This window comes from Castor canadensis, chromosome 14, assembly GCF_047511655.1.
Source record: "Castor canadensis chromosome 14, mCasCan1.hap1v2, whole genome shotgun sequence".
Lineage (NCBI taxonomy): Eukaryota > Metazoa > Chordata > Mammalia > Rodentia > Castoridae > Castor > Castor canadensis.
In genome coordinates this window covers 95,397,441-95,415,488 of record NC_133399.1, presented here as the reverse complement: position 1 = coordinate 95,415,488, position 18,048 = coordinate 95,397,441, and the positions used below count along the sequence as shown (strand labels likewise).

The window sequence follows — 18,048 nt, the reverse complement described above, 5'->3', positions numbered from 1 at the left end:
TGTGCCAGACCTAAGAGCCAGTCTAAGTGGAGGCTTGGAGGACAGGAACAAGGACAGGATGTCTTCAGACACTACGGGAAGGGTCTTCACACAATTTACACATATAATAAAACATACTACACACTGTGGATAGTTATAAATTTTGTGTATCAATTATACCCTAATAAAGATGGGATAATGTGAAAATGGGCCCTCACTGGCCCAAATGGTGCCCTTGGGAGAAAGTTTAGGTTCACCCAGTATCGCATCATCTGTACACAGGGTGATCATACCCGATGACACAATTAAAGAGATGGAACGATAGGAACCTAGCGCTGTAGGCTAAGTGTGTCCAGTGTCTATGTCACAGGTCACCTTTCGGAGCTTCATAGGGGTAATGGCAACGACTCCTTTGGGTTGTTGCAGGATTTACATTGCATTCAAATTCTCCATCTTGGACGTTCGGGGACTTAATTAGTAGACACTCGGGTCAGAAAAACAAGGTAGAAGAAAGATCTAGATCTAGGGTAGGGCAGAGGAAGACGAACCTGCGAACACCGTGCATTCAAAACATTTAGAAACTGCTTCGTACTACTTTCCCGCAGGTTTCCGCGATGTGGCTGTCCCACCTGGTGCTCCCGCTTCGCAGGGCAGGTACGGGCTGGGAGTCCGCGCGGTCCCAGTTGCCACGGCTACGCCCAGCGGCGCACGCGGCGCTGTGTGTCCCGCCCCCTCACGCTGTCACGCGCTCCCGCGCAGCCCAGCCTCCAGGCGCGCTGCGGCGTCAACCACTGGCTAAACGCCTGAGTCTCACTATCATCACTCCATCCTCGTAGCCAATGGCTGGGATTGCCAGGGACTCGTTGACGTGAGTCACACACTGCCGGCAATAGCACTGACCAATCACCGCGCCGAGGAGGCGGGGCGGGAGCTCTTGCAGGCCAATTACGGAAGGAGGCACCAGCCGTGCCCTCTAGGCTCCACCCCGAGCGGGGAGAGCTAGGTTCTGAGGCCGCAGCACCTGGCCGAGTTGGTTGACAGTGGACCTTAGGCATCTCGCGACGGTCCAGGTGAGGGGACCGGCAAGGCGGCCGGTGCGCGAGGAACGGGGAGCGGACGGGCGGGCTCTGATTCGGGGATCCTTGGGATCAAGGCGAGCGGGTCGGGTGTGAGTGCGCGCGCAGCGCGGGGAGAAGCCGGGTACCACCGGAGCGATTGCTATGGAGTCGCCGTGACCGACGCTCGAGTACCGGCGGGGGAGGGGACGTGCTGCTGCTAGGCGGAGGGGAAATGGGTGGAAAGTGAAATTCTTAGGTGATGGAGCTGGGCCTTTGAAGAGCTTCCCGTCGCCGGGAGGTGGCACTGAAGCGTAAAGAAACGAGCAGAGCTGGGCGCTGAGCTGTGTTGCGCTGTGCGGGGGCGGGGGCGTGGGTCGGGAGCGGCCTCGGAGGTGACCGCGGGATGGATGGGGGTCGGTGAGGAGGAGGGCATTGCCAGCCAGCCAGGGCGGCTTCTGTGCGCCGGGAGGATGACGTGCGGGAAGTGTGGGGACGAAGAGTGGACCGGGGCTGGCCCGGCCTTTCTGCATGCCTGCGGGAGGCGCCGTTTTACCTTGAGTGTTTGAACTGACGTTTGCGCACATCGGCATGTGTCTTAGAGTTTAAGAAGCCTACCATGCCCCACGTCCCTCCTTGTTTGTGCGGAAGAACTGTAGGAGAGGGTTGGTAGAGCGCCTGCCTAGCAAGCATGAGACCCTGAGTTCAACCCTCAGGACCGCCAAAGAGAAGTTCAGAGTGGACCTCAGGAATGTTGACCGAATCCTGCCGTTCTCACCCGAGACTTGGAAGACTTGAGTGAGTTGAGTCTGAGACGAGTAATTTAGCAGGTGATGGTTAAGCTCGCAGCTTAGGCAGAGAAGTAAGAGGCGTCAGGAGGAGGCACTGCTGAACTTCTGGACACCTGTCGAGTTGGCCGTGCCTGTGCGACGTGCGTCTGAGCGAAGTGTGGGCGGCCAGTATTACATAACCAGAACCTAGAGGCTTGGGGAGAGCGTGGACATTGTATTGTTAACACGGGAAATAGCTGTGATCACCCAAGGTAATGTAGAACAGTTAGGAAGAGGTTAGGGAGGTATCACTGGGAGTCTTTCCAACTTCATTTCTGGTCTTCCATCCTCAAAAGGTTCTCCACAGACAGGCTAAGTCGGAAGGTGCAAGTCTTTGTTGAATCTGATCACCTGCCCTTCTTGTTCCTGACTCAATGTAGATAGCACCTTTCTCTAGAAACTACCTTGCTCCTGTGTCCTAGAGCTCTCTGTTCTCCCATTTGGTTCTTATCACACCATTTTAGGATGGATTGGTTACTTCTTTGGATTCCTCACAAGATTTTATGTTTTGGGAAGTCAGGGGTGAGGGTAGCAGCTAGCACAGTGAAAGTGCAAGTTCAGTATTTGTTACTAGGAATACAAGTGAATTCCAAGAATCATGGAAGAATTTCAGGGACAGAAATTATCAACTTTTCCAGATTGGACAAGTAAAGTCCAAAGAATGTTGAATTTGGCAGCTAGGAGATCCTTAGTGATTTTATAAGGGTAAGTTCAGTGCCGTGATGAGAATAGAAAGTAGGTTGCAGTTGCTAGAAAGTAAATGGAAAATGAGAAAATGATGACAGGTCACATAGAATTAATCTACTTCATGAAGGCGCGATAAGGATTCAGGTAAAAGTGCAGAATGCACATAGCACTCGTAGAGCATAGGTACCCCACATAGCAAGTGCTCGATTATTGTTGACGTCTTGCAGGTACTGTATGCCAGCTTCCATGTCTAGGACTTTAAACTCATTGGAAGAATTGTGCAGATAATAGAAATGCAGTTCAGGTTATGTAACTTGCTCAAGGGTACAGAACTAGTGTTTGTTTAACTCAAATTTGGTAATGACCTCGAGAAAAATAGAGATTGGAATGATTAACTTATTTTGCAACTTTGAAGATCATTGACAACATCTTGGTGTGGGTGGGAAGCCCAGTGCTAGGCATCCAATGGGTGTGGGGTAGTGGTTGGCACTTTATGTAGAGTTCTCCTTTGATAAGGAAGTAGGTGGGTTCAAAGATAAAGAAATGCCACAGTGGACTTAGTCCAGGCTGACCTTGAACTCATGATCCTCCTGTTTCAGCCTCTAGTACTGAGATGTAGGAAAGCTTTTCTCTAGGAAGGAAAACTTGAATGGGTTTTTAGACTTGAGTGATGGACCCTGTAAAGAGGGAAGGATAGAAAATGAGAAGGGACAAGAAAGGAAAGGACAAGTTCTTGATGAGGCAAGATGAGAACACAGGAAACCTGTTCCCATCTTAATGAATGAACAAAGAGAAAGTACTAGGTAAGGTAGTACAGGATGCATCACTACAGTCTCTGGTGTAGCTCATTTGAGAATTAGCAGGACAGAAGAATAGAGACTGAAAGTGAATTCAAAGACCTGAAGAAATTAGCTAGGCTTCTTAATATCCTATGTGGAATGGAATGAGAAGACAGTTTTAGAGGCAGGAAAGCATTTTAATTTATTGTATGTGTGTTGGGTGGGGGTTGGGGGGGAGGTTTGAGATAGGGTCTCACTATGTAACCTAGGTTGGCCTTGAATTATATCACATGTTTAGAGTCTGAGAAATTGGAACTTGTTTAGTAATTGTCAGTCTTATTTACTTATTTTTGGTAGTACTGGGGTTTGAACTCAGAACTTCATGCTTGCTAGGCAGATGCTGTACCACTTGAGCCACTCTGGCAGCTGTCGTTCTTAAGGCTGTCAGAAGATGTACTTTCCAGCTGTTCTTTAGAATTTCACGGTTTAGTTTATCTGTTTCCTTTTTTTACAGAACTATCAGGCTGCCCTCAGAGATTTGAAAAATGGCAACAAATGAAAGCGTGGGCGTCCTCAGCTCAGCTTCCCTGGCTGTGGAGTTCGTGGACTCCTTGTTACCAGAGAATCCTCTACAAGGACCATTCAAAGCTGCTTGGAACTATATGCTGAGTAACTACACCAAGTTCCAGATTGCGACATGGGGGTCCCTCATAGTCCATGAAATCTTGTATTTCTCCTTCTGTATACCTGGATTCTTATTCCAGTTTATACCCTACATGAAAAAGTACAAAATTCAAAAGGTGAGTGTGACAAGCTCGAAATAGAATATTATCATTAGTGTTGTTGAATGTTCTAAAAGACAATATAGCTTTGTTTGGAGAGATTCTAAATTAGTGCTATCCAATAGAAATAGAGCAAAGCCATGATACGTTTCAAATTTTTCTAGAATACATAAAGAGTAAAAACTAGAGGATTTTCATAATACATTTTATTTACTTCAGTAAATCTCAGCTATTGTTTCACCATGTAATCAAAATAAAAATATGCTTAATGAGATATTTTATATTATTTTCCTAAGTCTTTTAAATTAAGCATATTTTACAACATCTAGATTTAAAGTGTTCAGTAAGCGTGGGTTGTTAGTTGGTGCTAACCCAGGCTTAGATCATTATTGATAATGTTTCAGGAATTATTTGTTAAATTAGACTTTAAGAAGATGTGATGTTTATCTAATTTGAGTTTATGATTTTTAATTTAATCTGAGCACCAGTGGCACACCTATAAATTCTAGCTACCCAGGAGGCAGAGATCAGGAGGAACGTGGTTCGAAGCTAGCCCAAGGCAAATAATTCAGGGGACCCTATTTCAAAAAACTCATTACAAAACAGGGCTGGTGGAGTGGCTCAGGGTGTAGGCCCTGAGTTCAAGCCCCAGTACCACAAAAATAAATAAACAAATAATAAAATAATTTATAAACTAGCTAGACAACGAAGGGTGTAGCTTAGAAGTAGACTGTGTACTTAGCTTGCATGACACCCTGGGCTCAATCTTCAGTGTGTGCACTCATGCACATACAGACCACAAAAAAATAAAGTTGGAAGTGAAAGGTGTGGGGATTTTGTGGATATTATTTTGTTTTTTACCCCACCCCTGATGTTCCAACAAATCTCATGAGTATTAATAAACAAAGACATTGACCAGAGCTATTAAATGTTTATCTCCTCTCTCCCCACCCCCCTCCCCCGGCAGCATTCATGCCATCTCAAATAAGGTGGTACACCTACTTGCTAGGTATTCACTTTGGTGCTCTAAGTGTTTCTTGAGAGCCCACTATAAACATGGCAAGGTGGTGTCTCTTAAACCAAGGAATAGAGAGAACATAGGCTGTGACCTTGACATGGATCTAGGAAGAACTAGCATCTAGACAGAGAAAGGACTTATCAGCACTTGGTAAACCAGTGATAATTTTAGTTTTTTGTTCTCTCAGGGTTCTTGGGTTTCAAACCCAAGGCTTGCACATGCTAAGCAAGTATTCTACCACTAAGCTACGTTCCCAGCTAGTTTTTAATGGCACTGTTTATATTGTTCTAAAAGTTATGCCTGACTAAAACTCAAGGATGCAGTCTTGGTATAAAGTAGAAATTGAGAGTGTCCACTACAGAGAGTGATCTGTCCTCACTGTGCATATGCATACTGTCACATCGATCTGTTTGCTTCAGAGCCTTTCCCTGTGAGTCACTTTAATTAATACTAACATTGCCCTTCCCTGGTGGTAATGCAGGGAGTCAGGCCACTATGGACTCCATGCCAAAGGAGGAAATAAAAATGGGTGTGCCCAAGGGAGAATGTACTGTCATTTTCAGTTGAAGTCACAGAAGTTCCAAGGTGCTTTTTATTGAAGTGCCTACGAAGTAGAATTCAGTTTGGATGTCTTGAGTACTAACAAGTCTTGGGTGGCTCTGGCTGCTGTGTTTCACCACTGATTTATTTATAAGGTTGGCTTATAGTAAGACTGGCCAGGTCAGAGCATCCTTTTCCTTCTTCACTGCCTTCTGCAGTTGACTCATTGGTCACACATAGTGGCACCCATTCCACAGAGGAGAGCTCTGGCCCTGTGGGTGGCATTGAGATGAAGCGTGGCAGGAGAAAGAACAACAATGTAGTTGATTACAAGTGGTCATGTGTAATCAGAGATTGCAAGTCTGCGCTCAGCATGTCTTCCTGAAGTTGTCCATCAAGGTCCATGCTTTGAGCTTTTTTAGTACTGAAATAGTGATGTTCAATCGGTACAAGTTTTCACTATATAAAGGTTTCAAAAGAAAACAAGGGCTGAGACTATAGCTCAGTGTTAGAGCATTTTCCTGGGTTCTCTTCCCGCAGTGCACACTCAATGCCAAGAATTACGTATTTTGAAGGTGGTTGTTCTGGTTAATGCTGATGGTACAGGAAGATGCGAGTATTGTCAAGTGCTTCAGAAATTCTAAGATAAAATATTTGAGAATTAAAGTTTAACACATAGACTAAACTTTTTATCTTTAAAATCCGCCCCCCCCACACACACACCCATAGCAGCTGGTGATGAAATAGTACTAAATCAGGCTTTCTGCTTTCAAATGGAATAGACAGTGACTGCACTTGCTTGCTAGCTAGAGGAAATTTTATGGGAATGAAAAAGTAGAAATTGCAGGATCCATTTCTTTTCTCTCTCTCTTTTTTTTTTAAAGGTGTACATTTTAATAATTCTCTAAAAAATTTCCTCCAAGATACATACTAAAAGCATTTCTGAATTCAATGGTCCTATTGAAAGTATTCTTTAATATTAGGGTGCAGTTATGAGTATCATAGTAATATATAATGAACTTTTTCTTGTGTGTGTGTCGGGTGGTGAGGTACTGGGGATTGAACCCAGGGCCTGCATCACGCCCTCAGCCTTTTTGTTTTTATTTTGCTTTTGAGATAGAGTCTTGTTAACTTTGCCTGGCTGTCCTCAAACTCGAGATCCTCCTGCTTCCATCTCTTGGTAATTGGGATCACAGCCATGCACCACTTCTGCTGGCTAGAATATGTCAACTTTTATGTTGCACTAGGCACAAATTCCTTGTTAACTATCCTTTTAACCAATTTATGTATGTATTAACAGTATAGTGATACTGGGGCTCAAATTCAGGGCATGCACTTTACCATTTGAGTCACACCCCCAGCCCATTTTGCTTTTAGTTATTTTTTCAAATGGGTCTCATGTTTTTCCCTGGGGAGCCTCAGACCACAATTCTGCTACCTCTGCCTTCCGCATGGCTGGGATTACAGACATGTATCCCAATACTCAGTTTATTTGTTGAGGTGGGATCTCTAACTTTTTGCCCAGACTAGCCCTGAATCGCAGTCCTTCTGATTTCCTTCCAAGTATTGTTTTGTTTTTTTGAGTCAGGATCTCACTATATAGCCAGGCTGTTTTTGAACTCCCAATTCTCCTGCTTCAGCCTCCCCAGTGCTGGGATTACAGTCATGCATCACCTTGCCTGGCTCTGGCTTTGTTTTTTGCTTTTATTTGAGCTGCTAGGGATGAAACTCAGGGCCCCATACATTAGTGTTTTACCACTATATCCCTATCGCCCTCACCTTTGTAGTTATCTGGGTATCAAGATTCTAACCAGGAAGTTAGAAGTGTCACTGCCAACCCATGCCTGAATCTTCAGTTTGTTTTGTCCACAGTCACAGAACAGAGCTTTGGAGGAGTGGGGTCAAATAACACTCAGAGCAAAACTACAAAGACAGCTGTGAATTTTCCTGTCCAGTCCCCTTACCTCATTGTTGTGGGAACTGAGTAGTGAGCGACACAGCTGGTTAGTGCGAGTCAGTGTTAGAGACCAGGTCTCTGGATTGGTCTTACTTCGAGACTTGTCCTGTGTTCATCAGGATACTGAGAGACCTAGAGTCAGTTCAGGTTCTCCAAATACCTGCTTGTGTGGTCCTTGAGCCTCTGCTGAAGAGCAGAGATTACCACCTTTTGGGTACAGGGTTCAGTGGAAAGACTTTCATTGGCATATCCCAGAATGTTTAAGTATGGATACATAAAACAAAACAATGGCTAATATTTATTATCACCATCTTTTTGTAAATTAAAAGTACCTTTTCTTACCTAGGTACAGCACTTTAAAATGAATAATTTAGTGTTTTTGATAAGGCTCTGCTTCTTTGGTTTGTTTTGGATCATGCCTGGCTTTTTCAGTCAACAATTTATTCACCCATTTAAAGAAGCAAAAATAATTATTAAGAATTTAGAAGAAAGTGACTCCAAGCTTCGCTTCCTAAAACAAAATCAATATAACTAGAATTAAGATCCATTATAAACATTGGAGAAAAAATTAGCTATTCACCTCTAGTTGTCAAGATAAACTACTGATGACAGAGACTAATACTAACTGTTGTGATTTTTTTTATAGGATAAACCAGAAACATGGGAAGGCCAATGGAAATGCTTTAAAGTACTTCTATTTAATCACTTTTGTATCCAGCTGCCTTTGATTTGTGGAACCTATTATTTTACGGAGTTTTTCAGCATTCCTTATGATTGGGAAAGAATGCCAAGATGGTAGGTTGATAAAAATTTGGCTTTTACACTCAACCATGGTTTTTACCCTATTAAATTATTTTGTTTAATCTTTTTCTTTCTTCATTTGGCTAATGTTCCAAATTTTAGAAGCAACTAGGGAGTAGAAACATAAGCCATAGTAGAAACTTAAAATGGTCCCTTTTTTTTTTTTTTCTGAATTTTCATGTTATAATTTATTGGGAGATAAGTTTCTAGTATCAAAACTTTCTATAATAACCTTTATAATTGAGTTTGGACATGTGTGATTATGCTAAGGAAAAGCATTACATTTCAAGTTTAAATGATTGAAAACTATGAAATAATAGTTTGTGAGGCTTATAAGACTGTGTCCCTATGTAAGTGAATATAGATGTCACTATATACATACACAGTTGCCCTTCTATAACCATGGATTCTGCACCGCTGTATTCAACCAACTACAGTTGGAAGGGTTTTTAAAAAGCAAAAATTCCAGGAGGGCACAATGAAATGGTTTACACCTCTAATCCTAGCTACTCGGGAGGATTGAAGTTCCAGGCCAGCCCAGGAAAAAAGTCCGTGACACCCTGTCTCAACCAGTAAAAGCTGGGAGTGGTGACACGTGTCTATCATCCAGCTGTGGCAGGAAACATAATTAGGATCATCCTCTAGACCGGCCCACAAAAAAGCAAGACCCAATCTCAAAAATAACCAGAAAAGAAAGGACTGGAGGTATGGCTCAAGCAGTAGAGCACCTGTCTAGTAAGCACAAAGCCCTAAGTTCAAAGCTTAGTACTACTCCCTTCCTCCCCGCCCCCAAAAAAAATTGCATTTAACTGAACACGTATATATTTTTCTTTGTCATTATTCACAAAAAATGCAGTATATATTGTAAATAACAATTATTTACATAGCAGTATATTAGGTATTTAAGTAATCTAGAGATGATTTAAAATATGCAAGAGAGCTGGGTGCTGGTGACTCATGTCTGTAATCCTAACTACTCAGGAGGCAGAGATCAGGAGGATCATGGTTCAAGGAGGATCATGGTACAAAGCCAGCCCTGGGCAAATACTTCCTGAGACCCTATCTTGAAAAAAACCCCTTACAAAAAAGGGGTGGTGGAGTGGCTCAAGCGATTAAGAGTACTTGTCCTGAGTTCAAACCTCAGTGCCACCAAAAAAAAAAAATGTATACATGAAGATGTACATCAGCCACATACAAATACTGCACTATTTTATATGGGACTTAAACATCTATGGATTTTGGTATCTGAGATGCAGGAAGTCCTGGACCTAGTCATCCCCCACCACAGACAGGTACTGAGCAGTGACTGTATACTTTTTCTACATAGTGGATATTCATCATATAAAAGAATCTGTTTGTGCATTTGTACATAAATTATTTTGTCATTTCATTTACATTAGGTCCTTCAGTGGTACAAAAATGATGGCTGTATGTTTGTTAATTTTAGTTCAAGTTCTCCATCAATACTATTTGCTTGGAGTTTTGAGATTTTTCTTAACTGGTTTTACCCCCGTGGAGTTTGGGCTAAATAAAATAGAATGGAAATAATCTTTCAGATTATATCATGTAGCCTTATCTAGCAGTTTTAAGAATTTGTTGATTAATATATCTAGCTAGGTCAAGTTGGTACCTGGGTATTTGGTTATGTAATATCTCAAGCCATGATCCCAAATATATGTCTGGATTATTTAAGTACAAGTTACTTCATAGTCATTAGCATACTTTCGTCTTACAGGTGTATGATTTTGGCGAGGTGCTTTGGCTGTGCGGTCATTGAAGACACCTGGCACTATTTCCTGCATAGACTCCTGCACCACAAACGGATATATAAATATATTCATAAAATCCATCATGAATTTCAGGTGTGTCAGAATCATTTCATTGTTCTTCTAAAGGCAAAATGTTTTGTTTGTATTGGGGTTTTTTTACACTACTGAGCTTTGAATTAAGGTCCTGGTACTTAACTAGGCCAGCGCTCTACTACTGGAGCCATACCTCCAGCTCAAACGTCTTTTTTTAGGTACAGTTTGGAGAGGGGAACTTTTGGGAGGGTGGTGGATGGAGGAGATGAAGGTGAGGGAATATGGTTGACGGACTTCATATACCTATATGAAATAGAACAATATAACCTCTTGCAGTTACTTTAAGAGGGATGGGGTGGGGTCAAGGCGGGGAGGTGGTTGGGGTAGTCTAACCAACAGACAATATAAAGCCTGTTTGGAATTGTCACAGTGAATTCCCTGATCCTCTACCCCCCCCCCCAAAAAAAATGTCTGTTTTTATTGCCTGGACATTTAAAAAAATTATTGATATTTTTATTTCCTTTTCTTTTGGCATGATCATTAAGAATATAACATACACATATCCACACAACCAGTTCTAAAAATTTTCTTCAGTATTTAAGTTTGAAGGTAAATTGAGGTCCCAGATTCAGATAGCACATGAAATAGTTCACTCTCATCCATCCTGTGGCCAGAATGCTGTAGTGACCCTGCTAGATAACTGGCAATTTGTTAGTGATGTAGTAGTCTTAGAGTCATTTTAACAAAACTCCCCAAATAATAAACCTTTAATAATTAAGTTTTTAAAACAGTATTCTCTTGGCTTTAACACACTTTTATCAGATTTGACTCCCACAGAAACATACATTTTTTTATTTTAAATGTTTTAAAACTCAGAACTGCTTTGTCAGACTGGCTCTGTCAGTGTGCTGTGCATTGATCTTTTTTTTTTTTTCTTTTATTATGCATATGTGCATACAAGGCTTGGTTCATTTCTCCCCACTGCCCCCACCCCCTCCCTTACCACCCACTCCACCCCCTCCCTCTGCCCCCCACCCCCTCAATACCCAGCAGAAACTATTTTGCCCTTACTTCTAATTTTGTTGTAGAGAGAGTATAAGCAATAACAGGAAGGGACAAGGGTTTTTGCTGGTTGAGATAAGGATAACTATACAGGGTATTGACTCACATTGATTTCCTGTGCGTGAGTGTTACCTTCTAGGTTAATTCTTTTTGATCTAACCTTTTCTCTAGTACCTGTTCCCCTTTTCCTATTGGCCTCAGTTGCATTTAAGGTATCTGCTTTAGTTTCTCTGCGTTAAGGGCAACAAATGCTAGCTAATTCTTTAGGTGTCTTACCTATCCTCACCCCTCCCTTGTGTGCTCTCGCTTTTATCATGTGCTCATAGTCTAATCCCATTGTTGTGTTTGCCCTTGATCTAATGTCCACATATGAGGGAGAACATACGATTTTTGGTCTTTTGGGCCAGGCTAACCTTACTCAGAATGATGTTCTCCAATTCCATCCATTTACCAGCGAATGATAACATTTCGTTCTTCTTCATGGCTGCATAAAATTCCATTGTGTATAGATACCACATTTTCTTAATCCATTCGTCAGTGGTGGGGCATCTTGGCTGTTTCCATAACTTGGCTATTGTGAATAGTTGTGCATTGATCTTGATAGCCACAGTCTCACCTGTCCACAGGAGATAGGTTCCAAGAGCCCCAAGGACACCTGAAACCACGGCTAGGATGCCATATTAATAACTGAGACATCTACTAAAGAACTAACAGCCAGGTAGTATACCAGATTGATTGGCTGATTGATTCACACCCTGGGAAGGGCAGGATGGATACTTTATTATATTACTCAGAGAAGTACACAATTTGAAACTTTCGAATTATTTCCAGAACTTTCCACTTAAATTTTTGGACTGTGGTTGACCTTGGGCTAACTCTAACCTCAGAAAATAAAACTGTGGATAAGGAGGGACTACTGTACTAAACCAAGGACCCTTTTCTTGGCATAGCAAACACAAATGTGTAAATAAGAAGTATGGACTCAAGCCAGTTTAATGCCTTTACCTTATAAACCACTAAAGATTTTATATCCCTAGACCTTCTGGTTAATAGAGAAAGATACTTTTATTGGAAACGACTATTATTTATATATGTATGACTAGATATCACAGATGCACGCAGTGTAATTTTATGAAACTGTGTAAATGCAGTAAATGAGTTAGGGTTCTCCAGGGAAACAAAATGAGTAGCATATATCTCCATAGAGAGACAGGTTAATTTTAATGGATTGCTGATGAGATTGGTGGGCCTGGCAGATCTAAAATTGTAAAGCAGGGTGCAGGCTGAAATTTAGGTAAGAATTGGTATGAGCTTGGATTCAAATTAAACTATGCAGTAAAGTTGGAAACTCAGTCAAGGTTTCTGTGTTGCCATCTTTTTTTTTTTTTTAATTCATTTATTCACATGTGCATACATCGGTCGGGTCATTTCTCCACCCTGCCCTCCTCCCCTCAGGGGGGAAGGCAGGTCCTGTTCTGCCCTTATCACTAATTTTGTTGAAGAAAAGACAGAAGCATAAAGCATTTTTGCTAGTTGATTAAGGATAGCTATACAGAGAGATTCCTAACATTGCTTTCGTGTACCCAGGTTGATTCATCTCTAACTGATCTTTACACTGGTTCCTGATCCCCTTCTCATGATAACCTCTGTTGCTTTAAGGTTTCTATATTAGTTCCTCTGGAGTGGGGACATCAAATGCTTTCATGTTTAGGTTTTTCTACCTATTCCTGTATCTCCCGTATGTGCTCTCCCCTTGTCATGTGATCCAAGTCCAACCACATTGCTGTATTTGCCCTAGATCTAAAGTCTGCATTTGAGGGAGAACATACGATTTTTGGTCTTCTGAGCCTGGCTGACCACACTCAGAATGATGTTCTCCAGTTCCATCCATTTACCTGCAAATGATAAGATTTCATTCTTCTTCGTGGCTGAGTAAAATTCCATTGTGTATAAATACCACATTTTCTTGATCCATTTGTCAGTAGTGGGGCATCTTGGCTGTTTCTATAACTTGGCTGTTATGAATAGCGCTGCAATATACATGGGTGTGCAGGTGCCTCTGGAGTAACCTGTGTTGTATTTCTTTGGGTATATCCCCAGGAGTGGGATTGCTGGATCATATGTTAGGTCTATGTTTAGATTTTTAAGAAGTCTCCAAATTTTTTTCCAGAGTGGTTGCACCAGCTTGCATTCCAACCAGCAGTGTACGAGGGTTTCTTTTTCCCCACATCCTCGCCACTGTGTTGCCATCTTGAATTCTTTACTCCTCAGGAAACCTCAGTCTTTGCTCTTAACACCTTCAGCTATCTAGAGGATGCCTACCCTCCTGGAGAGTAATCTTTACTCAGTCTACTGATTTAGGTATTAACCACATCTAAAAAACACTTTTGCAGTAACATCTAAACTGGTGTTTCACCACACAGTCAGGCACTCTAGCTTAGCAAGTTGACCCATAAATTCACCATGTAGTCTGTTAAGGAATTCTTACTCTGCTTGTTTAGGCTCCATTTGGAATGGAAGCTGAATATGCCCATCCTTTGGAAACGCTCATTCTTGGAACTGGGTTTTTCATTGGAATCGTGCTTTTGTGCGACCATGTGATTCTTCTTTGGGCGTGGGTGGCCATCCGCTTGATAGAGACTATTGATGTCCATAGGTGAGTGATGGTTTCTGTCTAGCTGTGAGGTTCTATTAAATGCCTTTATTTTCACGGTCATAAGATAATTTGTATTTCTAAGTAGACTAATAGAAAAAGTTAATCTTTTTCATGTTACTGTTTTTAGGAAAATAGGAGATCATAATCATTAGATAAAAGTTCAAATATTACCATTTTTAGAGTGATACTGTGTTATTGGGTAAATTAATGTTCAAGGTTAGCAATTTCTTTCTCCCTAACCCTAAGTCTCGAAACCTTCAGTTTGCACAAATTAAGCCATTTCAGTCTCTATTGTTCAGCACTAATGAAAGCACTTACCTGATGACGATCCTCCTTATAATATGGACGTATTTAAGATAATTCCTTTCTGTTATTTTAAAATTATGTATTCACTGCATTCTGATTTGGACTGATAACTGTACTCAGGAATACAGAATATGAAATTCTAATAGTTGTGTCTAGCTTTAGATAATGGATATAGAAGTGGAGGAAGATACTCAGAATGGGACTCTTTTAATCATTTGTATTCTCCCAACTATATAAAGGCATGATAGCACTTTAAGTAATCGTGGTACGTTTAGGTCCAAGTGGCATTGCCTTGAAAAGTAAAAGCAGCTGCTGAGCAGTGATTCTTAAGCTTAAACTTTTTATTTTAATACCTGATGTTAATTCCATATTTTTCCTAAAAAATATAAGTAGTATTTTGGACTTTATTTACATCTGTTCTAGATTGTGATGGAAAAGATCCTCTAAAACAATTTTTAAAATTTTTTTGTGGGGTTTGAACTCAGGGCTTCACGCTTGCAAAGCAGGCATTTTACCATACCTGTAGTCCATTCGCTCTAGTTATTTTGGAGATGGGAGTCTCAAGAACTATTTGTTCAACCTTGCCTCGAATCTCAGTCCTCCCTACTTCAGCTCCCAAGTTGCTAGGATTACAGGCATGATCCACTAGTGCCCAGCTCAAGAAAAATATTTCATGATAATTCGTCTCTAAAAATTCATTTTTACAGCCCCTGTCTTTCACTTCCTGATGTATAATGTTTAGTTCATTTTTAAAATGAAAACATCAGTTATTTGAGATGTATTTGTTTCTCTAATAATCTTCATCATTTTTATTTCAGTGGTTATTACATTCCTCTCAACCCTTTGAACTTAATCCCTTTCTATGCTGGGGCTCGGCATCATGACTTCCACCACATGAACTTCATCGGGAATTATGCATCAACGTTTACCTGGTGGGATTGGCTTTTTGGCACAGACTCTCAGTTTCATGCTTATAATGAAAAGATGAAGTCAAAGAAGTCTGAGAAAAAGACTGAATAAGTATTTCTCATAAACCTTCCTGGAGATACACATTTCCCTGAATTGAAACTAGTAGGTAACATTGCTTCTGGGGAGCAAAAATAAACATGTCTTGGCTGCTCAGTGATAAGAAGAACATTAACAACTTTCAATTTTCTTCTAATGGGACCTTTTCTACTTTCTACAGGTTCTGTGTATGTAGGAATACATAGATATATATTTAAGTACAGTTTTTATGAGGAAGTTTTAAAGGCCATGTTGCCAACCTTACCAAGAGGTTTTAAATAGTGGAAGAAGTATTAGTCTAAGTTCTTTTTCCCCCAGTATATCAGAGGCCTGAAGTTGACATTGGCCTTTAAATCTTTTAGATATGTACTGGTCATTTCACAAAATTCATAGTAGTATTGTTGGCCTTGCATTGACTTTAAACATTTTTAGAATTTGCCTAAAATCAAAATATCATGAATTAAACTACATCGGCTGATGCCTGATTCTGTCAAATCAGGACTAACTTACAGCAAAAACTTCACTCTCTCCTGAAGCTCACCAGTTCAGGGCAATTCTCTATCTGAGAGTTGTTTTCAATTGTAGTGCACTATTGGCATCTGTCAGAGAAAGCATTCTGGCGCGATGTGAGTGGAATGCTTTAGTCAAAGTTTTTCAAATACTTGAATTTTTAAAAATTGAGGAGCTTTATTTCTGCTGTTTGCCCTTTCATTTGTATGTCAAGTTTTAATTATACTTAAAGCTGTACCTTGAGCCTTTGTGAACTGACTTACTGTATTTGCACTTTGAGCTATTGAAATAAATGTGATTTTTTGTCTGACTGTTTGATTTCCAGCTTTGAACGTTAGCTGTCACCTTTTATTCTTCTAAGAAAGTACAGAAATCATTAAATTTTTAAGTTTTATAATAAAATTAATAGTTCTCTTTTTAAGTGCTTTACCTGCTGAACTTGTTACAATCTCAACATCCATTTATTAGGCTTATCCTTTTGTTTTGAGACTGGATCATACCACATAGGTCAGAAGAAAATTTTTTAGGGCTGCTATAATCAACATTTTAGACTCTCAAGTACCAAGAGTTGATAATTCCTAAACTGGTATTTTTTAACTTTACTTAAGCCCTCTACCCCTGTTTGTATAAATTTGTTTTTAATTCCCAAACATCAATTCTGGAGCTGCAGAATGCTGCTGCTCTTTACTTATAAGGTACCTGTAAGAATTATTTCATCTTTTACCTTTCACTTCCTAAGACACATGGGGTACACAAACATGGATTAGCATTGACAGCCCCCTTTCAGCATTTGGGGAGACAGTGACCCCTGCTGTTAGAAATGGTGCAAACATCTTTAAGCAACTGGTTACATTCACTTTTTCCTTTCCCTGATTGTGGGGGTCAAGCCCAACATTCTACCATGGAGCTGTCCCATGAGACCACCCTTCATACTAGTTAACCTTTACTTACCGAGTACTTCCTGTATCCTGGTTTTTTTGTTTTGTTTTGTTTTGTTTTGGTGGGATTGGGGTTGGAACTCAGGGCTTCATGCTTGGAAAGCAGGCACTCTACTGCTTGAGCCACTCTACCAGCCCACTTCTAGTATCCTGAATGGTGATGTGGGCTTTTTATTTGGCAGCAATGGGGTTTGAACTCGACCTCACACTTGCTAGGCAGGTACTCTCAACCACTTGAGCCATTCTCACTAGCCCTTTTTTAAAATTTTTGTTTTCAAAATAGGGTCTCCTGAACTATTTGCCTGGGCTGGCTTTGAACCACAGTCCTCCTCATCTCTGCTTCCTGAGGAGCTAAGATTACAGGCGTGAGCCAGCAGCACCTGGCTTGATGTGGGCTTTCAATGCATGCACTCACTTAATCTTTATGGCAGATGCCATTCTCTCCGTTGAAAGAACTGTGTGGGAGACTTAAGATGACAGGGCTGGTCTTCACACTTTAGAAACTGCATATGACTACCTTCATTATGGAGAAGTACATTGTCCATAAAAATCTCAGAATTCCAATTTTTAAGGTACTTGAAAAAGAAAAGTTCTAAACTTGTCATCTAAGAACTCATTCCCAGGAGGATCCAAGATGGCAACTAGAGTGCAGAAGCAGACAGCGTGAGCTTTGTAAATCAAAAATCTTGCTGAGACACTGGAGCCACACTTCGCAGAAAAAAAGCACCAAGAAGAGTCAAAATTTTGACACCCTGAACCCCAGTCTGTGCAAAGCTTCTCCATGCCACATTACACTGAGAAAACAGGAGGGCTCCTGCGTCACCAGACACTGGCTCCAATCCTGCTTGGGAGACATCCTGCAGACCAACAGGTGAGCAACAAGTGTCATGCGGTATTGCCACAGCCACCCGCTGATAAACCAGTATAGCCCCATGGACAGACTGACCTCCCGCCCCGAAAAAAAAAAAAAATAAATAAATAAACAAGGAACTGAAAAGGAACACGCAGCAGAGGGGGTGGGGTGCTGTAAGCACACCAGAGAAGGGAGGAAAAGAAAGGAGTTGATCTTCACGGGAACTTTCAGTAAACAAAGGCTGGAAAGGCAAAAGGGCCAACAGTGGGCAGGTGATAAACTGCTGCCTGAAATAAGGCAGATAGCAGTCCACAAAGCTCATCTGAGCCAGTGAGCGACATCCAAAGTCAAACAATGCTGCAAAATTGAAAAACAATCAGCAAACCAGCATAACACACTGGCAGCAGGGGGCTGGCTGGTGGATCACTGACCTTGCCCCAGAGAAAGGGGGTGAGGCAAAGAAACAAACCCCCAATAAACCAACACAG

The 18,048-nt window shown here is 41.3% G+C and overlaps 1 protein-coding gene across 3 annotated transcripts; it reads left to right on the top strand.

Moving 5' to 3' along the window:
• The first annotated feature begins 891 nt into the window (after window positions 1-891).
• Window positions 892-16,080, top strand: Msmo1 (methylsterol monooxygenase 1). 3 transcript variants are annotated; one of them, XM_020166027.2, is made up of 6 exons: window positions 892-1,049; window positions 3,845-4,130; window positions 8,274-8,422; window positions 10,164-10,290; window positions 13,794-13,948; window positions 15,073-16,080. In XM_020166027.2, exons 2-6 carry the CDS (start codon window positions 3,876-3,878, stop codon window positions 15,272-15,274), a joined length of 888 nt encoding a protein of 295 aa, XP_020021616.1. In that variant the 5' UTR covers window positions 892-1,049; window positions 3,845-3,875; the 3' UTR covers window positions 15,275-16,080. The 3 variants fall into 3 exon arrangements, with proteins under 3 accessions (XP_020021616.1, XP_073911139.1, XP_073911140.1); XM_074055038.1 differs by lacking the exon at window positions 892-1,049 and adding an exon at window positions 1,659-1,832; XM_074055039.1 differs by lacking the exon at window positions 892-1,049 and adding an exon at window positions 3,169-3,354.
• Window positions 16,081-18,048: the final 1,968 nt, after the last annotated feature.

Bases quoted from the DNA above. Each gene is read 5' to 3' on its own strand.
- Msmo1 (XM_020166027.2), top strand. From the start codon at position 3,876: ATGGCAACAAATGAAAGCGTGGGCGTCCTCAGCTCAGCTTCCCTGGCT. The intron at 8,423-10,163 runs GTAGGTTGATAA...TTCGTCTTACAG, and splicing joins TGGGAAAGAATGCCAAGATG to GTGTATGATTTTGGCGAGGT. The intron at 13,949-15,072 runs GTGAGTGATGGT...TTTTTATTTCAG, and splicing joins GAGACTATTGATGTCCATAG to TGGTTATTACATTCCTCTCA.